Source organism: Schistocerca cancellata, chromosome 12 (genome assembly GCF_023864275.1).
Source record: "Schistocerca cancellata isolate TAMUIC-IGC-003103 chromosome 12, iqSchCanc2.1, whole genome shotgun sequence".
Taxonomy (NCBI): Eukaryota; Metazoa; Arthropoda; class Insecta; order Orthoptera; family Acrididae; genus Schistocerca; species Schistocerca cancellata.
Window position 1 is genome coordinate 107,028,406 of NC_064637.1, and position 18,679 is coordinate 107,047,084.

The 18,679-nt window shown below is 41.1% G+C and overlaps 1 protein-coding gene across 1 annotated transcript in view; it reads right to left on the minus strand.

The window, feature by feature from the left end:
- The window catches only part of LOC126109736 (calponin homology domain-containing protein DDB_G0272472-like), a 71,695-nt gene that overhangs the window by 10,810 nt on the left and 42,206 nt on the right, over positions 1-18,679 (minus strand). Inside the window, exons 7-8 of the mRNA XM_049914789.1 lie at positions 17,353-17,760; positions 6,081-6,388 (exon numbers count right to left, since the gene is read on the minus strand). Coding sequence (XP_049770746.1) covers positions 6,081-6,388; positions 17,353-17,760 — 716 coding nt within the window. The remainder of the gene's footprint in view (positions 1-6,080; positions 6,389-17,352; positions 17,761-18,679) is intronic.

The following is an 18,679-nucleotide window of genomic DNA, read 5'->3' on the forward strand; positions in this document are numbered from 1 at the left end:
TAGTAACTTTATGAAGCATGAATCTTCCGGAGAGAAATGCATGAGTATGCTCGACCAGTAGAGACAGAATTTGTTCAATCTGTGCTCTACATAAACAGTGACACTAAATTTTGAAGAGAAACGAAATAACAAGCTGCTTAAAAGATTTGTTTTAAGAAAAATTTTACCTTTGTAAAAGGGAGAGAGAATAACCGAAATAATCGTGCCTTGATGCACAAGTAGTGGTATTCAATACGCTAATCCGGCGTGGCGTGACTGAAAAGGTTAACAGAATTTTGTGACTAAGCAAACTTAAGAAATGTATGTATGTATGTATGTAATTTATGGACATTGTTTAATCTTGTAATGTATTTACCTGTGAGTAACTTGAACTGTGAACTTTGAAATAGCAATGTGAGATGGGAGATGTGAATTTGCAGACACCCTAAGAGGTTCTAAACAAAATGCGAGTGATAAAGTGTACAAAATACGTGTGCAGTGACGTGTGTACACGCAAGTGCAGTAGTGACAGCGATCACAGCAAAGCATTTTGCAAACTATATGTAAAACGTTGGCTTCACTGACCTGTGTGTAAGCAGCATGGCAGGTCGCAGGGACTGTCGTGTGAAATCCTCGTAACAGACGGTGGTATTTTCTACCCAAGTTTTCGATACGCCGATCGACGATGTAGAAAGGAGACTAGACGTGTGTTTTCCGCGTGTTCTCATTTTAGCAGAGCGCGAGTGACACACGTTAAACTTCATACGAGCATACACGAGCGCGTGTTGCACTGGACTAGTAACCGGCAACAGCGCGGAGCTGCTTGCAGTTGGACTCAACAATTAACATTTGAAACACAACCGACGCGCGCGCTGTGGAGGCATGTCATTGACCTTAGAATGTTTTCCGTCTCACAACTACGCAAGAGACATTGCTAAAGCTATCACAGTGAAACTTAATTATGAACTTTATTTATTCTGCAAAAAGAGAAGTCTTAGCTTCAAATTAATTTCCATTTAATCAGTCACGTCGGATATTTTGCGATGGATAATTAAATAAAGACAAGGCATTACTGAGCACTGAAACGTTAACTGGAAGGGAAGGTTATCAATCCTGTCCAGAATCCTATAAAACCTTTACCTGTAAGTCTACATTATAGCACGAACCTAACACAGGTTTCTTTTTGTTTATTTGCATGTAAACGACCTGACGCTTGATGCGAGACACTAGAGAGGCAACACGAGCGAACACAAAAAAGACGCTACCCAGGGTCGTGACCTCTCGGACGACGCCGCTCACCGAACGAGAATAGACGTTCCAGACTCCCGTTAAGTGAGCGCGTGACAAAAGTGTACAGTGTAGTGTCAAGTGCAACGTCCTGATTAACAACGACATTCTAAAAGAATCTAATGAAACGGATAAAAAACATTACGAGACCAAACAGGTCACGGACAATTTTAGAGGACTGTTTAAGTAATTATTTCAATGTATCTGTGTATGTTTGTCTACTGACATGTTTTGTTTTCTATATAGAGTATTATTCATTTATCTTTGTGTGTGTTAGACTTAAGATTGTTTTTTGTCATATGTTGTTTCACAGTAACAGCAATTAAGATAACAGTGCAAGGACACCTTACAATGAACTGAGAGAAGTGCCAAAGTGCACAAAAGACACTGAAAGACTTTATTTGTTTTCATAACTGTACTGGAAGCATAAAATAACTAGATGACAAACTCATTCCAATTTTATGTTAGAACGAAGGTAAACAGATGATAAAACACAGTAATGTCTTGAAACTACATGTGAGTCCTGATGATCCTTCCGGAATCATCATGCCTCACATGGGAGGCATTGTGACATTACAGCCTTTATCACTGTAAAAGTTTTTTCTTCTGTATTCGCGTCAGTATGTGCGAACTTTTAACATATACCAATGAATGTTGTAACCAGATATCTTTGCCGCGCTCCTGAAAAGCGCAGAATATCACGATAGCTATAAACTGTTATACGCTGCTATCGATCAGTAAAAAAAACGATGCACCTATGTTTCAAAATAACAATTGACAATTTTTACTTCTGCAGGGAGCCGCGACGCTCTCTTGCTGTTCTTCTGTGAGTGTGTTGCGAGTCGGACGCAAAAGTATTGTGCTCCATACTGATATAATCATTTTTTTTGTAAATTTAAGAGTTTAAGTGATTAAAAAATATATGTAGCCACAAACAAGCGAGAATGTGTATCACGAAAATTCGCTCCACCGCCACAATGGGTGGCCATGTTAATGTAAGTTTCCGTTTCATAATATAATGCTTAAAGCCTTGAAGTTTATTTAATTTCATAGAAAATCTCTCAACCTTATTTTCATTAATTATACTTGTGATAATCTTTTCTGTTTAAAAGATTTATGCAGCTTATGATCCAGCGTGTGTTCTGTCGGAACAGGAGGCTGTCGTGACGACATCGTTATAGTATTTATTCCAAGTTCTTTCAGTTCCGTTTATATGTTCGTACAAATCCAATTAGTTGGTCCCTTAGGTTTCTTTCATGTAACTTCCGTCTTTTTTCTCCGCGCGATCTTCCTCCAAAACAAAAATTTCTGTTCATTTTTTAGTAATTTTCGATATCGCGAATGAGAAAAGACAGCCGCCTCCTGCTCCGAACGGAACACCACGACTTTTCTAACGTCGGAGAGTACTGCACGAATTTTCCGCTAAAAGGTAATAGAATTTCTTAAAGCTGGATCAATTACACATGTTGCTGCTGTTCTCCGACAAATCTGGTGTGATTAATAGTAATTTATTCTGTCACGACAAAAAGAACCAATTTTATTTTTACCAAAGCAACAAAGCTTTCAATTAAATTACTAGAAAAAAAAAATCATACCAGACTATCTGATGCAAAGGGGGTAGGGCATGCTCAATTTTACAAGGAAGTGCTCCACAGACTGAATCATAGGGTTGTTCATATCTGAAAGGAGATCCACACTTCTTGGAAACTGCACCATGACAATATGCTGCCTCACACCACCTCATCTACATCTACATCTACATACATACTCAGCAATCCACCATACAGTGCGTGACGGAGGGTACCTCGTACCACAACTAGCATCTTCTCTCCCTGTTCCACTCCCAAACAGAGCGAGGGAAAAATGACTGCCTATATGCCTCTGTACGAGCCCTAATCTCTCTTATCTTATCTTTGTGGTCTTTCCACGAAATGTAAGTTGGCGGCAGTAAAATTGTACTGCAGTCAGCCTCGAATGATGATTCTCTAAATTTCCTCAGTAGTGATTCATGAAAAGAACACCTCCTTTCCTCTAGAGACCCCCACCTGAGTTTCTGAAGCATTTCCGTAACACTCGCGTGATAATCAAACCTACCAGTAACAAATCTAGCAGCCTGCCTCTGAATTTCTTCTATGTCCTCCCTCAATCTGACCTGATACGAATCCCAAACGCTCGAGCAGTACTCAAGAATAGGTCGTATTACTGTTTTATAAGTGGTCTCCTTTACAGATGAACCACATCTACCCAAAATTCTACCAAGGAACCGAAGACAACTATCCGCATTCCCCACAACTGCCATTACGTGCTTGTCCCACTTCATATCGTTCTGCAATGTTACGCCCAAATATTTTATCGACGTGATTGTGTCAAGCGCTACACTACTAATGGAGTATTCAAACATTACGGGATTCTTTTTCCTATTCATCTGCATTAATTTACATTTATCTATATTTAGCGTTAGCTGCCATTCTTTACACCAATCACAAATCCTGTCCAAGTCATCTTGTATCCCCCTACAGTCACTCAATGACGACACCTTCCCATACACCACAGCATCATCAGCAAACAGCCGTACATTGCTATCCACCCTATCCAAAAGATCATTTATGTAGATAGAAAGCAACAGTGGACCTACCACACTTCCCTGGGGCACTCCAGATGATACCCTCACTTCCGATGAACACTCACCATTGAGGACAACATGTTGAGTTCTATTACTTAAGAAGTCTTCGAGCCACTCACATACTTGGGAACCAAGCCCATATGCTCGTACCTTAGTTAGGAGTCTGGAGCGGGGCACCGAGTCAAACGCTTTCCGGAAGTCAAGGAATATGGCATCCGTCTGATACCCTTCATCCATGGTTCACAAGATATCATGTGAAAAAAGGGCGAGTTGCATTTCGCAGGAGCGATGCTTTCTAAATCTATGCTGATGCATGGACAGCAACTTCTCTGTCTCGAGGAAATTCATTATATTCGAACTGAGAATATGTTTGAGAATCCTGCAACAAACCAATGTTAAGGATATTGGTCTGTAATTTTGAGGATCTGTCCTTCTACCCATCTTATATACAGGCGTCACCTGCGCTTTTTTCCAGGGCTTTGTTGACAGGGTCTAACTGTCCAGGATCAGTACGGCAACAGTCCCAACCTGGCCCTGGTGGACTTCTATGTTCCCTTGGCTGAAAAGTGAACTCAAAGGAAATCATCGTGTCAGTTGACAATGTGCAAGCTACTCTGATGTCTTCTCTGAAGAGCATCCCGACAGGAGTTCCAGAAAGCTTGTGACACATGGAAATCACACTGGAAAAAAATGTACTGATGAAAAAGGGACATACTTCAAAGAATTTTAATTGAAGTTCTTGAACGTATCTGGAGAAGGAGGGTGTGGGGGTAGGGGGAATAAGTGACACATTACTTTCCTGACTAACCCTGTATGTATTTATTTTCATTGTGTGATGTTGGGTATTGGCTGTGTGAGGTGATTTACAAAATACTTTAATGTACTGCCACGGGTGAGATTCATACAGCAAATTATGTTGAGAAACAAATTTTTTTACTTACTGTGGTAGCATGGGTGATCTGTAGTTAATATCTATCAGGCAGCTTCCATTTTCATTGCCTACTGGCCACAGAATTAAGCATGCTCCACTGTAAACACTCATTAACAGTGTTCTACACTGTCAATAAAGGACAATCTATTGTTGCTGTTGCTGTCTTTCAGTCCAAAGACTGGTCTGAAACAGCTCTTTGTGTTAGTCTATCCTGTGCAAGCCTCTTCAATTCTACATAACCACAGACATCTACGTCTACCTGAACTACCTTATCAAACAATGGAAAATCCAGGATGGAATGTAACAACCAGAGAAGGAAACTTAATACTCACCATATAGTGGAGATGCTGAGTCGTGATAGGCACAATAAAAAGATTCACACAATTAAAGCTTTCAGCCATTAAGGCCTTTGTCAGCAGCAGACATACATACACACACACGCACACACACACACTCACAGAAACGCAACTTGCACACACATCTCCAGTCTCAGAGAGCTGAGACCACACTGTGAACAGCAGCACCAGTGCATGATGGGAGTGGCGAGTGGGTGGGGGTAAGGACGAGGCTGGGGCAGGGAGGGGGAGGGATAGTATGGTGGGAGTGGCGGACAGTCAAGTGTTGCAGTTTAGATGGAGGGCAGGAGAGAAGATGCGGAGGGAGTAAGTAGCAGAAAGGAGAGACATAAAAGAAATTAAAAGACTGGGTGTGGTGGTGAAATGACGGCTGTGTAGTGCTGGAATGGGATCAGGGAGGGGGCTGGATGGGTGAGGACAGTGACTAATGAAGGTTGAGGCCAGGACGGTTACGGGAACGTAGGATGTATTGCAGGGAAAGTTCCCACCTGCGCAATTCAGAAAAGCTGGTGTTGGTGGGAAGGATCCATATGGCACAGGCTGTGAAGCAGTCATTAAGATGAGGGATATCATGTTTGGCAGCATGCTCAGCAACAGGGTGGTCCACTTGTTTCTTGGACACAGTTTGTCGGTGGCCCTTCGTGCCGACAGAAAAGCTTGTTGGTTGTCATGCCTACATAGAATGCAACTACTACCTTATTGTAGACAAAGCATTTTACACTTTCTCGAGATGATGCAAACCCTTTGCAAACGTGTTACAAACATCAAAAGTCCAGTAGTAGCTGAAAACTACGTTGTGAATACTGTAGCAAAAGGTATTCTAAAATCAGTGTAAATGTGGCTTCAGAATTTAATCATTTAACAGATTTCACCGCCAAATAAAACTCCTGCAGAGAGCACTCACCTGTCGTCGGTGCCAGCACGGTCCTCTCCCCTGCCGGCTGCTGCTGCCCCTGAGCCTGCTGCTGGTTCTGGGTGGCTGTGCGCACCGTACGGCCGAGCAGCGAGTTCCGCGCCTCGCGCAACCGCCGCCTCCACGCCAGCCAGCGGGCCAGCTCCGGCTCGGGCTCCTTGCGGTCCGGTCCCGTCGCGGCAGCTGCCGCCTCTGCCCGCGACTCTAACTGGCTGTAGTAGGCCTCACGCAGGATGCGGAACGCCTGCACGTTGCCGAACGGCAGTTGTGTCACGGGATCGAAGTAGCGTGCCGGTTGCCTGCAGAAGCCACAGCTCTCGGTCATGAGACACTTCTACAGAGAAATGACAATGTAAATCTAGTTGCAGAGAAAGCAGGTGGCAATCTGAGATGCAATGGATTAATTCAAAAGAACTGTAATTTGGCCACATGAGAGGTGGCTTATGTAACTCTCATTCAACCAGCTTTTCAGTGCTACTTGTCAAATTAATGCAGTATTGTTTCAGTTAGGCTGTATCTGCTTTACACATTCCCCTGTCTGCACCCCCCCCCCCCCCCCTCCCTGTCTCCCCACCACGACTACCTATTGTGCATATACTATCCACCACCATGAACGTTACAATATTAAAAAAAACATCAATCGCAGGCATTGCGATTTTCATATGCAGTAGCTGCTCCAGTCAAATAATTGATAACAGCTAAAAAATTGATAAAGCTAAAACAAGTAGTCTACATAAATGCACGATTAATACAATAAATTCTGTAAAATTCTGAAGGTACCAGTGATAAAAATATGGGGAGAAAAAGGTTATCTACAACATGTACAGATACAACACTGTAATTGTAAGAATTAAAGGATGTGTAAATGAACTGTAGTTGAGAAGGGAGTGAGATGGTGTTGTAGCCTGTCCCGAATGTTATTCAATCTGTACATTCAGCAAATTGTGAATGAAAGCAAGGAGAAATTTCCTAAGGGAGGTTCAGGAGAAAAAATAAAAATGATGAGGTTTAGTGATGACATTCTGAGTCTCTCAGAGATGAGAAATGGAAAGGAAGAACATATGAAGGGAATGCACAGAGTTTTGATATGAAATGAAAGATGTATATGGCTTATCTGGCCAGAAGGGAAGTTTGGCTGCCTGGTGAAGTCTTTTCATTTGATGCCACTTTGGCATCTTGCACATCGATGATGATGATGATGATGATGATGATGACAATAGATGCAAGCACTTCCAAGTGGAGAAAATCCCCCACCCAGCCAGAGATTGAACCCGGGACCCTATGAACAACAGTGTTTTGAAAAGAAATTATACGATGAACATCAACAAAAGTAAAAGAAGGATAATGGAATGTACTCGAATTAAATCGGTTGATACTGTGGGAATTAGATTAGGAAACTAGACACTTAAAGTAGTATGTGACTTTTGCTATTTGGGCAGCAATATAACTAATGATGGTCGAAGTAGATATAATATAAAATGTGGAGTGGCAATGGCAAGAAAAGCCCTTCTGAAGAAGAAAAAATTGTTAACATCAAATATAGATTTAAGTGTCAGGAAGTATTTTTTTTTTGTAAGTATTTGCATGGAGTGTAGCCATGTGTGAAGAGAACAGAAGCTTTTGAAAATGGTTCAGTTGGCAGCCGTCAGTCGACTGTGACTGAAAATGGAGAAACCAAGTTTCGTGCTGTTATTAAACATTATCATTTGAAGGATTGGACTGCTGCACAAATCAAAACAGAATTGGATGACATTCACATGGATTCTTTGCCACTACTGAATGCCCTTTACCTTTGTATTAATGAATTTAAACTTCATAGGGTAAGCACCAAAGTTGAAGCACACTCCGGCCCTCCAACTGTGGTCACCATAAAGGAAGCCATTGAAAAACTCATTGTATGGTAAAAGACTGTCAAGAAAAAATCTTTGAGATTACAAAGACTGTAGGCATTTCAACTGAGTGAGTGCACAATATCCTGCATCGAGAACTGGCTATGAAGAAGCTGTGTGCAAGATGGGTTCTGGCGATTGCTCACACTTGACCAAAAATGTATTAGGCACAACATTTCAACACAATGTTTGGTGATGTTTAATCACAATTAGCTAGACTTTTTGCACTGATTTGTGACTGTTGATGAAACCTGGATCCATCATTACATTCCAGAATCAAGTGGCAATCAAAACAATGGACAAGGGCTGGCGAAAGAGCACTGAAAAAGGTAATGCCACAGTCCCCCTCTCCCAAGGAATAATCATCATAGATAGCTTGGAAAAGGGCAGAACCATAATTGGACCTTATTATGTTTCATTTCTGGACTGTCAAACGGTCCAGGTTGGCACACAGAAAAGTGCTCTTTCACTAGGATAATGCACCATCCCAACATCAGCGATTACAATGGTGAAAGAGAAGGAATTAGGCTTTGAATTGGTGCCTCATCCACCCTGTTCAACAAACTTCTCCCCAAGTGACTTCTTCCTGTTCCCAAACTTGAAACTCTTGTCTTGCTGGGAAGAAATTGTCATCAAATGAGGAACTGATAGTTGCAATCAATGAGTATTTTACAGTCTGACAGAACATATTCTGATGATGGGATGAGAAAGCTGGAGGATCACTAGACCAAGTGCATAAACCTCAAAGGAGACTATGTCGAAAAGCTGGGCGAGGGTTCCCCCCCCCCCCCCCCCCCCCCAAATAAACATTTTTTTCTTGCTTTTTAACACACTTATCAAACCACCCTCGTGAATGTTATGAAGTCTTTTCTGGGGATATCTGCCCAAAAGTGCAGCATTTTATGGAAATGAAATGTAGACAATTAATAGTTCAAACAAGAATAAACAGGTTTTGAAATATGATGATATAGAAGAATACTGAAGATTAGGTGGTAGATCAGATTAAAACTAATTAGTAGGTACTGAATTAAATTAAGTAGGAAAGGAATTTATGGCACAACTGGACCAAATGAAGCATTCAGTTAACAGGAATTTGCTCATGAGAGATCAAGGAACTGACAGTTTAGAAATGGAGGGGATTGCAGAGGATGGCAAGTTATATTGCAGAGGGAGATTGGGCTTGAATTCAGCAAGTTTGAAATTCATGTAGGTTGCAACAGTCATGTGGAGATAAAGAGTTTTGCAGAATATAGACTGAAGACGATGACGTAAACATTTCTGAAAGTTCCTTTTATACTGAACTACCTCTAACTTTAATAGTTTAATAGTTTCTATTGAAACACTATTGTTTTCACGCGCCTTTTCTTTCTTCGTAAGTCACATGGTTTTAATGATCTCATCAGACATTAGTATGTGTCAATTAGTTTACATACTTATTGGATAATCTGTCCCACTACATTCTTCAAATCTCTCTTTCTCTGCATTTCCTTTATTACAATTATCTTATATCTACATATGTCTCACTTGCTTCCCTTGTATTGTCCCATCCTTCCTTTTTCTCCTTAAAATGAGGATTCCACAACAAAACATTCTTTGATCAAATATCTTAAGTTTGATGGAGCAAACCAAATTAAGTACTGACATGTAAATTTTCTTTACAACCATCTTTCCAACTGACGTTGCCTTTATTTGTTCATTTGTAATTTCTGCAATCACAACACTCACAACTTCCCCTAAAACATTCAGGGAGCAATATATTATGCCACGACACTTACAGAGAGCCATATGTTTCCTAGACACATCAGCAACTGGGTGACATAAATTGATGGGTCTGGTTACAATGGATGTTATGCCATAGTCTATGATACGTTTCTGTGCCAAAATTTTCATCTCCTACTGCAGGAGGTTGTGAAGATATAATTAATTTTCAAATGTAAGCTTCTTTTATCTTGCCAGCAGAAACATACATTAGACCGCAGCCTAATACCCGTAAATCCAATCTCAGCAAATATATAAATATAGATATGGCCAAGGAAGCTTGCCTTGTAGGATGTAAATTGCTCATCTCTAGCCTGGAGAAATTTTAGTTCACTATCAGCAGCATTTACTTCTGTTCTGTACCCACTTCCTGCTGAAGCATACTTATCAAGATTCAAGAACCAGCATTTTGTAAGTGAAGAATCTATGACTACACTATTGCCAGTGACACAGCAAAGACAAGATGAGAGTAATAACAGCACATACAGAGATCTTTTAAGCAGTAATTCTTCCCGGGCTCTACCTCTGAATGGAATGGGAAGAAATCCCAATTTGTGGGAAGAACCCTAAACCACACGCTTCACAGTGGCTTGCAGAGAATGGATATAGATGTACATCTTACTCTTCATTTGAATTCTTTATTCGCTGTTAAACTGAAATGCTAGATTACTACTAAATATAACATTTTTTATTTTTAATATTAAACTGCACGAAAATGTGGGTATCCATAATAAATTTAAATTTGGTATAAAAAAGTAACGCATTAAAACAGAAAATAAAATACTTTTTTTATTCCTAGTGATTGCAAATAAATACAAACTTGAAGTATTACTGGATTTTTCATTTAACATTACGATATTTCACATTTTTGTACCAGATCTAATTTATAATGAATATTGGATTTTCATCACTTACTAGATAAAATATACAATATTATTTTTTGTAAGAAATCATGATCCAAATTTTGATAATTAACATTTCAATTTGGTAATAAGTCTCATTAATGTGACCACTTGTCAAAAGCCTGAACAACCACCTTTTGCAGTGTGGGCCAGGGGCAAGATATGAAAGAAGAGAGTTCATGAGGTTGTGAAAGGTACCAATAGGGGTTTAGAGCCATTCTGACTCCAGTACCGTGGCCTGCAGTGCTAAGTTTCTCGGTTGAGGATCCACAGTGCAAACAGCCCCACTGATGTGGTCCTGCAAATTCTCAATCGGGTTTAAATATGGGGAGTCTGTCGGCAAGGGGAGAACGATACACTCATTCCGATAGTCTTCCAGTCACACAGGTACATCGCAAGCTATGTGACACATTGTATTGTCCTGCTGGTAGATGCCATAATGTTGAGGAAAAACAAACTGCATGTAGGAATGGACGTAGCCCTCAAACACAGAATCATTCTTGTGTTGATTCCCTGTGCTGTTGCCTTCTTCACCAGACATCAAGGCACCTAGAGTATGAGCAACCAAACTGACAGCCTGCAGCTGCGGGTTACTCGCCTTCGCAGGCAAACCGAAGCACTACACAACCGACAGGCAATATTGATGAACGGCCACAGCAACAACCACAACAACATCCCTTATCATTTAGCTACAAAATAGCAGGTCAGCAACTGGAAGCAGTTAATTCCATAAATTATCTGGGAGTACGCATTAGGAGTGATTTAAAATGGAATGATCATATAAAGTTGATCGTTGGTAAAGCAGATGCCAGACTGAGATTCATTGGAAGAATCCTAAGGAAATGCAATCCGAAACCAAAGGAAGTAGGTTACAGTACGCTTGTTCGCCCATTGCTTGAGTGCTGCTCAGCAGTGTGGGATCTGTACCAGATAGGGTTGATACAGGAGATAGAGAAGATCCAACAGAGAGCAGCACACTTTGTTACAGGATCATTTAGTAATCACGAAAGCGTTACGGAGATGACAGATAAACTCCAGTGGAAGACTCAACAGGCGAGACGCTCAGTAGCTCGGTACGGGCTTTTGTTGAAGTTTTGAGAACATACCTTCACCAAAGAGTCACACAGTATATTGCTCCCTCCTACGTATATCTCGCGAAGAGACCATGAGGATAAAATCAGAGAGATTAGAGCCCACACAGAAGCATACCGACAATCCTTCTTTCCACGAACAATACGAGACTGGAATAGAAGGCAGAACCGATAGAGGTACTCAAGGTACCCTCCGCCACACACCGTCAGGTGGCTTGCGGAGTATGGATGTAGATGTAGATTTAGATGTAGACCACAGCAAAGACACCAGCGGCCACTACCAGCCCACATAAACATAAGGAAGAGGTCGCTGCAGATCCCGGAACTATTTTCATATGTCAACCACGCGACGGAAAATAGTTCCGAGGTACTTATCCGCCAAAGCGCTATAAAGGCCGGTGCTCGGCCGCACATCGGCAGTTCATCGGCCGCCAGTAGACTCGGATAGCTGCCGCCCCGGCAGCCCGGCTCGGATCTTCTCACTGATCTCTGGATTAGGCTCGGTATATCGGAGAAGTCTCTGGCGGAGACTAGTAGGAAATTATTTCAGTTGTTTTCTATCTTACTCTCATATGTAGTTGTGACTCGAAGACGGATCACTGTTTTGTGTCGGTGTTATACTTGGAGAATTTGTTTTGGTTAATTGAACAGCCCAATAAATTGTTTCGGACTTTGATCGTTAGTTTCTTCTGCTTACGCAGACATAACACCCTGTGCCTTCCAGAATGGCAAGGTCATCCAGGGAATGCTGTGAAAAGATTCTCTAGACCATAACACAAGAAGCATAGTTGCTTTCAGATGCTCCACGCCATACGTGCCAACAGCTATTTGTCCGATGGAGCATAAAACACGATTTGCCTGAAAATGCACCCTACTGTCACTCGGACAATGTCCAGTTGCAGTACTGGTGTGCAAATTCCAGCCTTCATCACCAAAGAACAGCAGTTAACATGGGTGCACAAACCAGGCAACTGCTGTGGAGGTCCATGCGCAGCAACATTCACCGAATGCAGAGAGTACTCTACTGCATTGGCTCCTCACTTAGCTTGCATTTATCGCGTATCTCTTGCCCACCGTAAAGTCCCGAGTAACTGGAAAAAAGCACAGATGACGCCTGTATATAAGATGGGTAGAAGGACAGATCATCAAAATTACAGACCAATATCCTTAACATCGGTTTGTTGCAGGATTCTCAAACATATTCTCAGTTCGAATATAATGAATTTCCTCGAGACAGAGAAGTTGCTGTCCATGCATCAGCATGGCTTTAGAAAGCATCCTGCGAAGCGCAACTCACCCTTTTTTCACATGATATCTTGCGAACCTTGGATGAAGAGTATCAGACGGATGCCATATTCCTTGACTTCCAGAAAGCGTTTGACTCGGTGCCCCACTGCAGACTCCGAACTAAGGTACGAGCATATGGGATTGGTTCCAAAATACGTGAGTGGCTCGAAGACTTCTTAAGTAATAGAACCCAGTACGTTGTCCTCGATGGTGAGTGTTCGTTGGAGGTGAGTGTATCATCTGGAGTGCCCCAGGGAAGTGTGGTAGGTCCACTGTTGTTTTCTATCTACATAAATGATCTTTTGGATAGGGTGGATAGCAATGTGCGGCTGTTTGCTGATGATGCTGTGGTGTATGGGAAGGTGTCGTCATTGAGTGACTGTAGGAGGATACAAGATCACTTGGACAGGATTTGTGATTGGTGTAAAGAATGGCAGCTAACTCTAAATATAGATAAATGTAAATTAATGCAGATGAATAGGAAAAAGAATCCCGTAATGTTTGAATACTCCATTAGTAGTGTAGTGCTGGACACAATCACGTCGATTAAATATTTGGGCGTAACATTGCAGAGCGATATGAAGTGGGACAAGCATGTAATGGCAGTTGTGGGGAAGGCAGATAGTCGTCTTCGGTACATTGGTAGAATTTTGGGAAGATGTGGTTTATCTGTAAAGGAGATCGCTTATAAAACACTAATACGACCTATTCTTAAGTACTGCTCATGCATTTGGGCCCCTATCAGGTCGGATTGAGGGAGGTTGGTTCAAATGGCTCTGAGCACTATGGGACTCAACTGCTGAGGTCATTAGTCCCTTAGAACTTAGAACTAGTTAAACCTAACTAACCTAAGGACATCACAAACATCCATGCCCCAGGCAGGATTCGAACCTGCGACCGTAGCGGTCTTGCGGTTCCAGACTGCAGCGCCTTTAACCGCACGGCCACTTCGGCCGGCTGATTGAGGGAGGACATAGAAGCAATTCAGAGGCAGGCTGCTAGATTTGTTACTGGTAGGTTTCATCATCACGCGAGTGTTACGGAAATGCTTCAGGAACTCGGATGGGAGTCTCTAGAGGATAGCAGGCGTTCTTTTTGTGAATCGCTACTAAGGAAATTTACAGAAGCAGCATTTCAGGCTGACTGCAGTACAATTTTACTGCCACCAACTTACATTTCGTGGAAAGACCACAAAGATAAGATAAGAGAGATTAGGGCTCGGACAGAGGCATATAGGCAGTCATTTTTCCCTCATTCTGTTTGGGAGTGGAACAGGGAGAGAAGATGCTAGTTGTGGTATGAGGTACCCTCCGCCACACACCGTTTGGTGGATTGCGGAGTATGTATGTAGCTGTAGAAGTAGATGTAGAATGGTCGTTGAGAAGATACTGTGGTAGCCCTTGGTTCATCTTGGTGGTAAATTGATCAACAGTTGCTTTTCTATTCGCCTGTTCACATCTCTGCAGCCATCATTCACAGCTATCATCTATGGCCTGTGGTGCACCACAGTTGCCTAGGTGTCAGTTTTGGATAGCACCATTTTGCCAAGCACAGTTTACTTTAACCATGGTGGCATGCAAACAGTTTGCAAACTTGGCAATTTTGGAAATGCTTCCAGCCTTTGCTTGAAAGCCAATGGTCATGACTGTTTGGATGTCAGATAAATTGATCTATTTCCACATTATGACAATGACTGCATTGTTTTCTGCATCCCCGACATCATCATCATCATCATTTAAGACTGATTATGTCCTTCAGCGTTCAGTCTGGAGCACAGTCACCCTCATAAAATTCCTCCATGATCCCCTATTCAGTGCTAACAATGGTGCCTCTCCTGATGTTAAGTCTATTACTTCATTCTTAACCAAATCCAAGTACCTTCTCCTTGGTCTACCCCGACTCCTACCCTCTACTGCTGAACCCATGAGTCTCTTGGATAACCTTGCTTCTCCCATGCCTGTAACATGACCCCACCATCTGAGCCCGTTCGCCCTGACTGCTACATCTATAGAGTTCATTCCCAGTTTTTCTATGATTTCCTCATTGTGGACACCCTCCGGCCATTGTTCCCATCTACTAGTACCTGCAATCATCCTAGCTACTTTCATATCCGTAACCTCAACCTTATTGATAAGGTAACCTGAATCCACCCAGCTTTCGCTCCCATACAACAAAGTTGGTCGAAAGATTGAACGGTGCACAGGTAACTTGGTCTTGGTACTGACTTCCTTCATGCAGAAGAGAGTATATCGTAGCTGAGGTAACTTGGTCTTGGTACTGACTTCCTTCTTGCAGAAGAGAGTATATCGTAGCTTGCATTAGCTTGGCTACACCTCGCTTCCAGTTCTTTCACTATGTTGCCATCCTGTGAGAAGTACTTGAAACCGTCCACCTGTTCTAACTTTGTTCCTCCTATTTGGCACTCAATCAATTTATATCTCTTTCCCACTGACACTACCTTCGTTTTGGAGATGCTAATCTTCATGCAATATTCTTTACATTTCTGATCTAGCTCTGAAATGTTACTTTGCAAACTTTAAATCGAATCTGCCATCACAACTAAGTCATCCGCATATGCGAGACTGATTATTTTGTGTTCACATATTTTAATCTCACCCAGGCAGTCTATTGTTTTCAACATATGATCCATAAATAATATGAACAATGAAATATTACTGTATCTCATTGCTACCTATCAGAACCCCTCAGTGGCGCTAATGACAATAGAAGTTTTGCGCCCTAAAAAACCAAAAGAACCCCTCAGAGAAAATTAAAGGTAAACACCAGTCCTAATCGTCCAATTGTAAAGTGACCTGTTTCCAAATTACATACAAAAATAACCACTATTTCATTATACATATAATTCGAAAATGACGATTTGCTGATTAACATTGTTCTTATGTGAGAAACATAACATAAATGTGAAATTAATACTGTAACTAATCGAAAGAAATGTAGCACATGGTCAGGATGTACCAGTAAACCTATCATTATAAAATTACTACAGCAATTTAAATAGAACATATAAATAAAGCACGTTAATTGAATCTCCGATATATGTTAGCACTAAAATTCAGGCACTAGTTCATTTTTTACAAACAAATTTAGAAATGTAATTGTTACCTGTAACATAATTAGTCAGAAAATGTTATATTAACTCGTAACTAAGTTGAAAATAGGTTCACCTTGTTCAGCACTGAGATTGTAAATTTTTAGCAATGTGTAGCTCATATTCGGTTTAACTTTTAATTGTGATTTTACGTAAAATTGTAATTTTCATTGTAGGTAATTGTTAACAAAAGTATAAATAGAGGTCACGCAGGTGCCTTGGGGCACTCATTTTTTGGCTAGAGTTGCGAGAAATTGTATTGTAGGCTCACTCGTTTATTGATTGTTGTGAACTCTGTGTCTCGTTTGATGTCAACTTTGGGTACATGTGATGTAACTGGTCCAGTTTCACCAGGATCGGACACCAGAGTCCTAGAAATATATTGGTATTAAAACTGCACTGCACTTTGGAATTTATTTGGGAGTCTTCCGCAATCCTTTTCATAGGCTGCACAGTGACGAGACATGAATCCAGGAATTTTACAAAACCCCGAGAACTAAACAACTCTCAATGTTGGTAGAATTGACGTGAAAACAACAGCGCATCGACTGGGCATTTCACTCAAAACATATGCAACGTGGAGGTGGGAAAATCTAACTATCTCAACAACAGTGGAGACAGGTTGCAGTCTTGTCTTATCCCTGAAACTACTCTGAACCATGAACTCAATTTACCGTCAACTCTAACTGCTGCCTGACTATCTATGTAAAGACATAGACATGCTTTATAAATACTGTTGACTCCTAGTGCTGCCTGTAATGGTTATTGCACGTTGACATCAAATACAGGCAATGGTCACATTAATTTGACTGGACCATGTAGAATTCAAATAGGCCTACAATAGTGAAAATTGAACCAGTAACCTTGCAATGATGACCAGAACGCTACGCACAAAGCTCCAAGTGGTTGTATCGGAAGGTTTGAAATTTTTTGCATTTAACAGCACTCATAACCCATCAATCTTCGAATGTGGTTCCTTCAAGTGCTTTTCGATGAGTGCATCACACTGTTCTAGTAAACTGATGTCCGGATAGTGACTACAAATTGTATTAATATGAAGAAAGTCGATGTCGGCCATTCCGTAACATTCACTTGTATGATACAGTTTTTATATAACCATACTTCTGTAACATCTCTTATAAATGCTCAAGAATGTAATAACAGATAAAAACATATTTACTAATGGTGAAATAATTTAGTGAAAGAAACTGGACACAAAGTAGTTACCTGGTTATGGGACAGAGGTTCTTGTGATGAGGGCGTGGCTTGTTACTGGTGAACACACTTTGGAAGACAGGCTCTTCTGAAAAAGTGATAAATGTCCTCTCATACTTCCCCTCGACTTGGGTGAGTCTTTCCGGCACAGATTTTTTTTCTTTTCCAGACTCGTCTCCTGAGCTGTCGTCTGGTGTTTCGACTATGATGTCCATTTCGTTGTTATCTTTCTTGTCGTCTTTCTTGTCATCTTTCTTGTCGTCTTTCTTGTCATCTTTCTTGTCGTCTTTCGCTTGACTGTCGGCCTTGTCTGGATCGACCTCCTCTTTGATCTTCGTGACAGGGGTGGCCGATGGAGATGTAGGAGGATCCTGTTTTGGTGTAGCTGGATCTTCTTTTGTTTTGACATTTTCACTGGAACTGGATGAAAAACAAATCCAAATAAATCCTTTCGGAGTCCAATACTCACCGAGCATCTCTAACAGTCTGTGTCACATTAAAGACAGACAGAAAAGGTGAACACAGCCAAAATAAATGTAATCAAAACAATGTGAAAAGAATTCAGTGAATTTGAAACTATCATTTTTTTTTTCACAGATCTGTCAACAAACCCTGACATAAAGTCAATAAATGGACCATGTTAATCTATCCAGTCATTCAGTGACTGTACTTCTACCCAACTGAAGAGGTAAGGCCAAGATATTGAGTTCACTCGTCCAACATTGTTTCATTCTGGAAGACTGTAAAATAACTTTTGGTTTCAATCACTCATAAAATGTCAGATATTGAGATAACAGATTGTAGAACAGAAAATCAAGTAAAATTGCTCAACAGTGGAAAGGCATCTGGACCCAACAATATATCTGGATGAGTCTATGGGTACTGTACTGAAGAATTTGATATTGTTCTTGCAGTACGTTATTGGAAGTCACTGAAGTAACAAAGTGTTCCAAACTGATTGGAAAAACACACAAATCTTTCTCACTTTTAATGTGGTTGCTGGACAGACGCATATAAGTAAAAGCTGATACAGGGCTGTAAATTAGTGAAGTGATTTAACAGATTTTATATAGCTATATTATTTGACAAATTGTCACAGAGCTTTGCATACGCACAGAAATACCCAAAAAGTTTTTTTGACGTAAGTGCTCCATCATATGTAGCCCCCCGCCAATTCTGCAGACATAAAGTTGATAATCAAGTTCTTCCCACATTCAGTGCACAATGTCCTTATCAAGCACAGATGATGCTAGCACATAGTTCTCATAGCATTATTGGCAGGGGAGGCATGAACATTGAATCTTCACATAAACTCACAGAAAAAAACGTATGAAGCTTC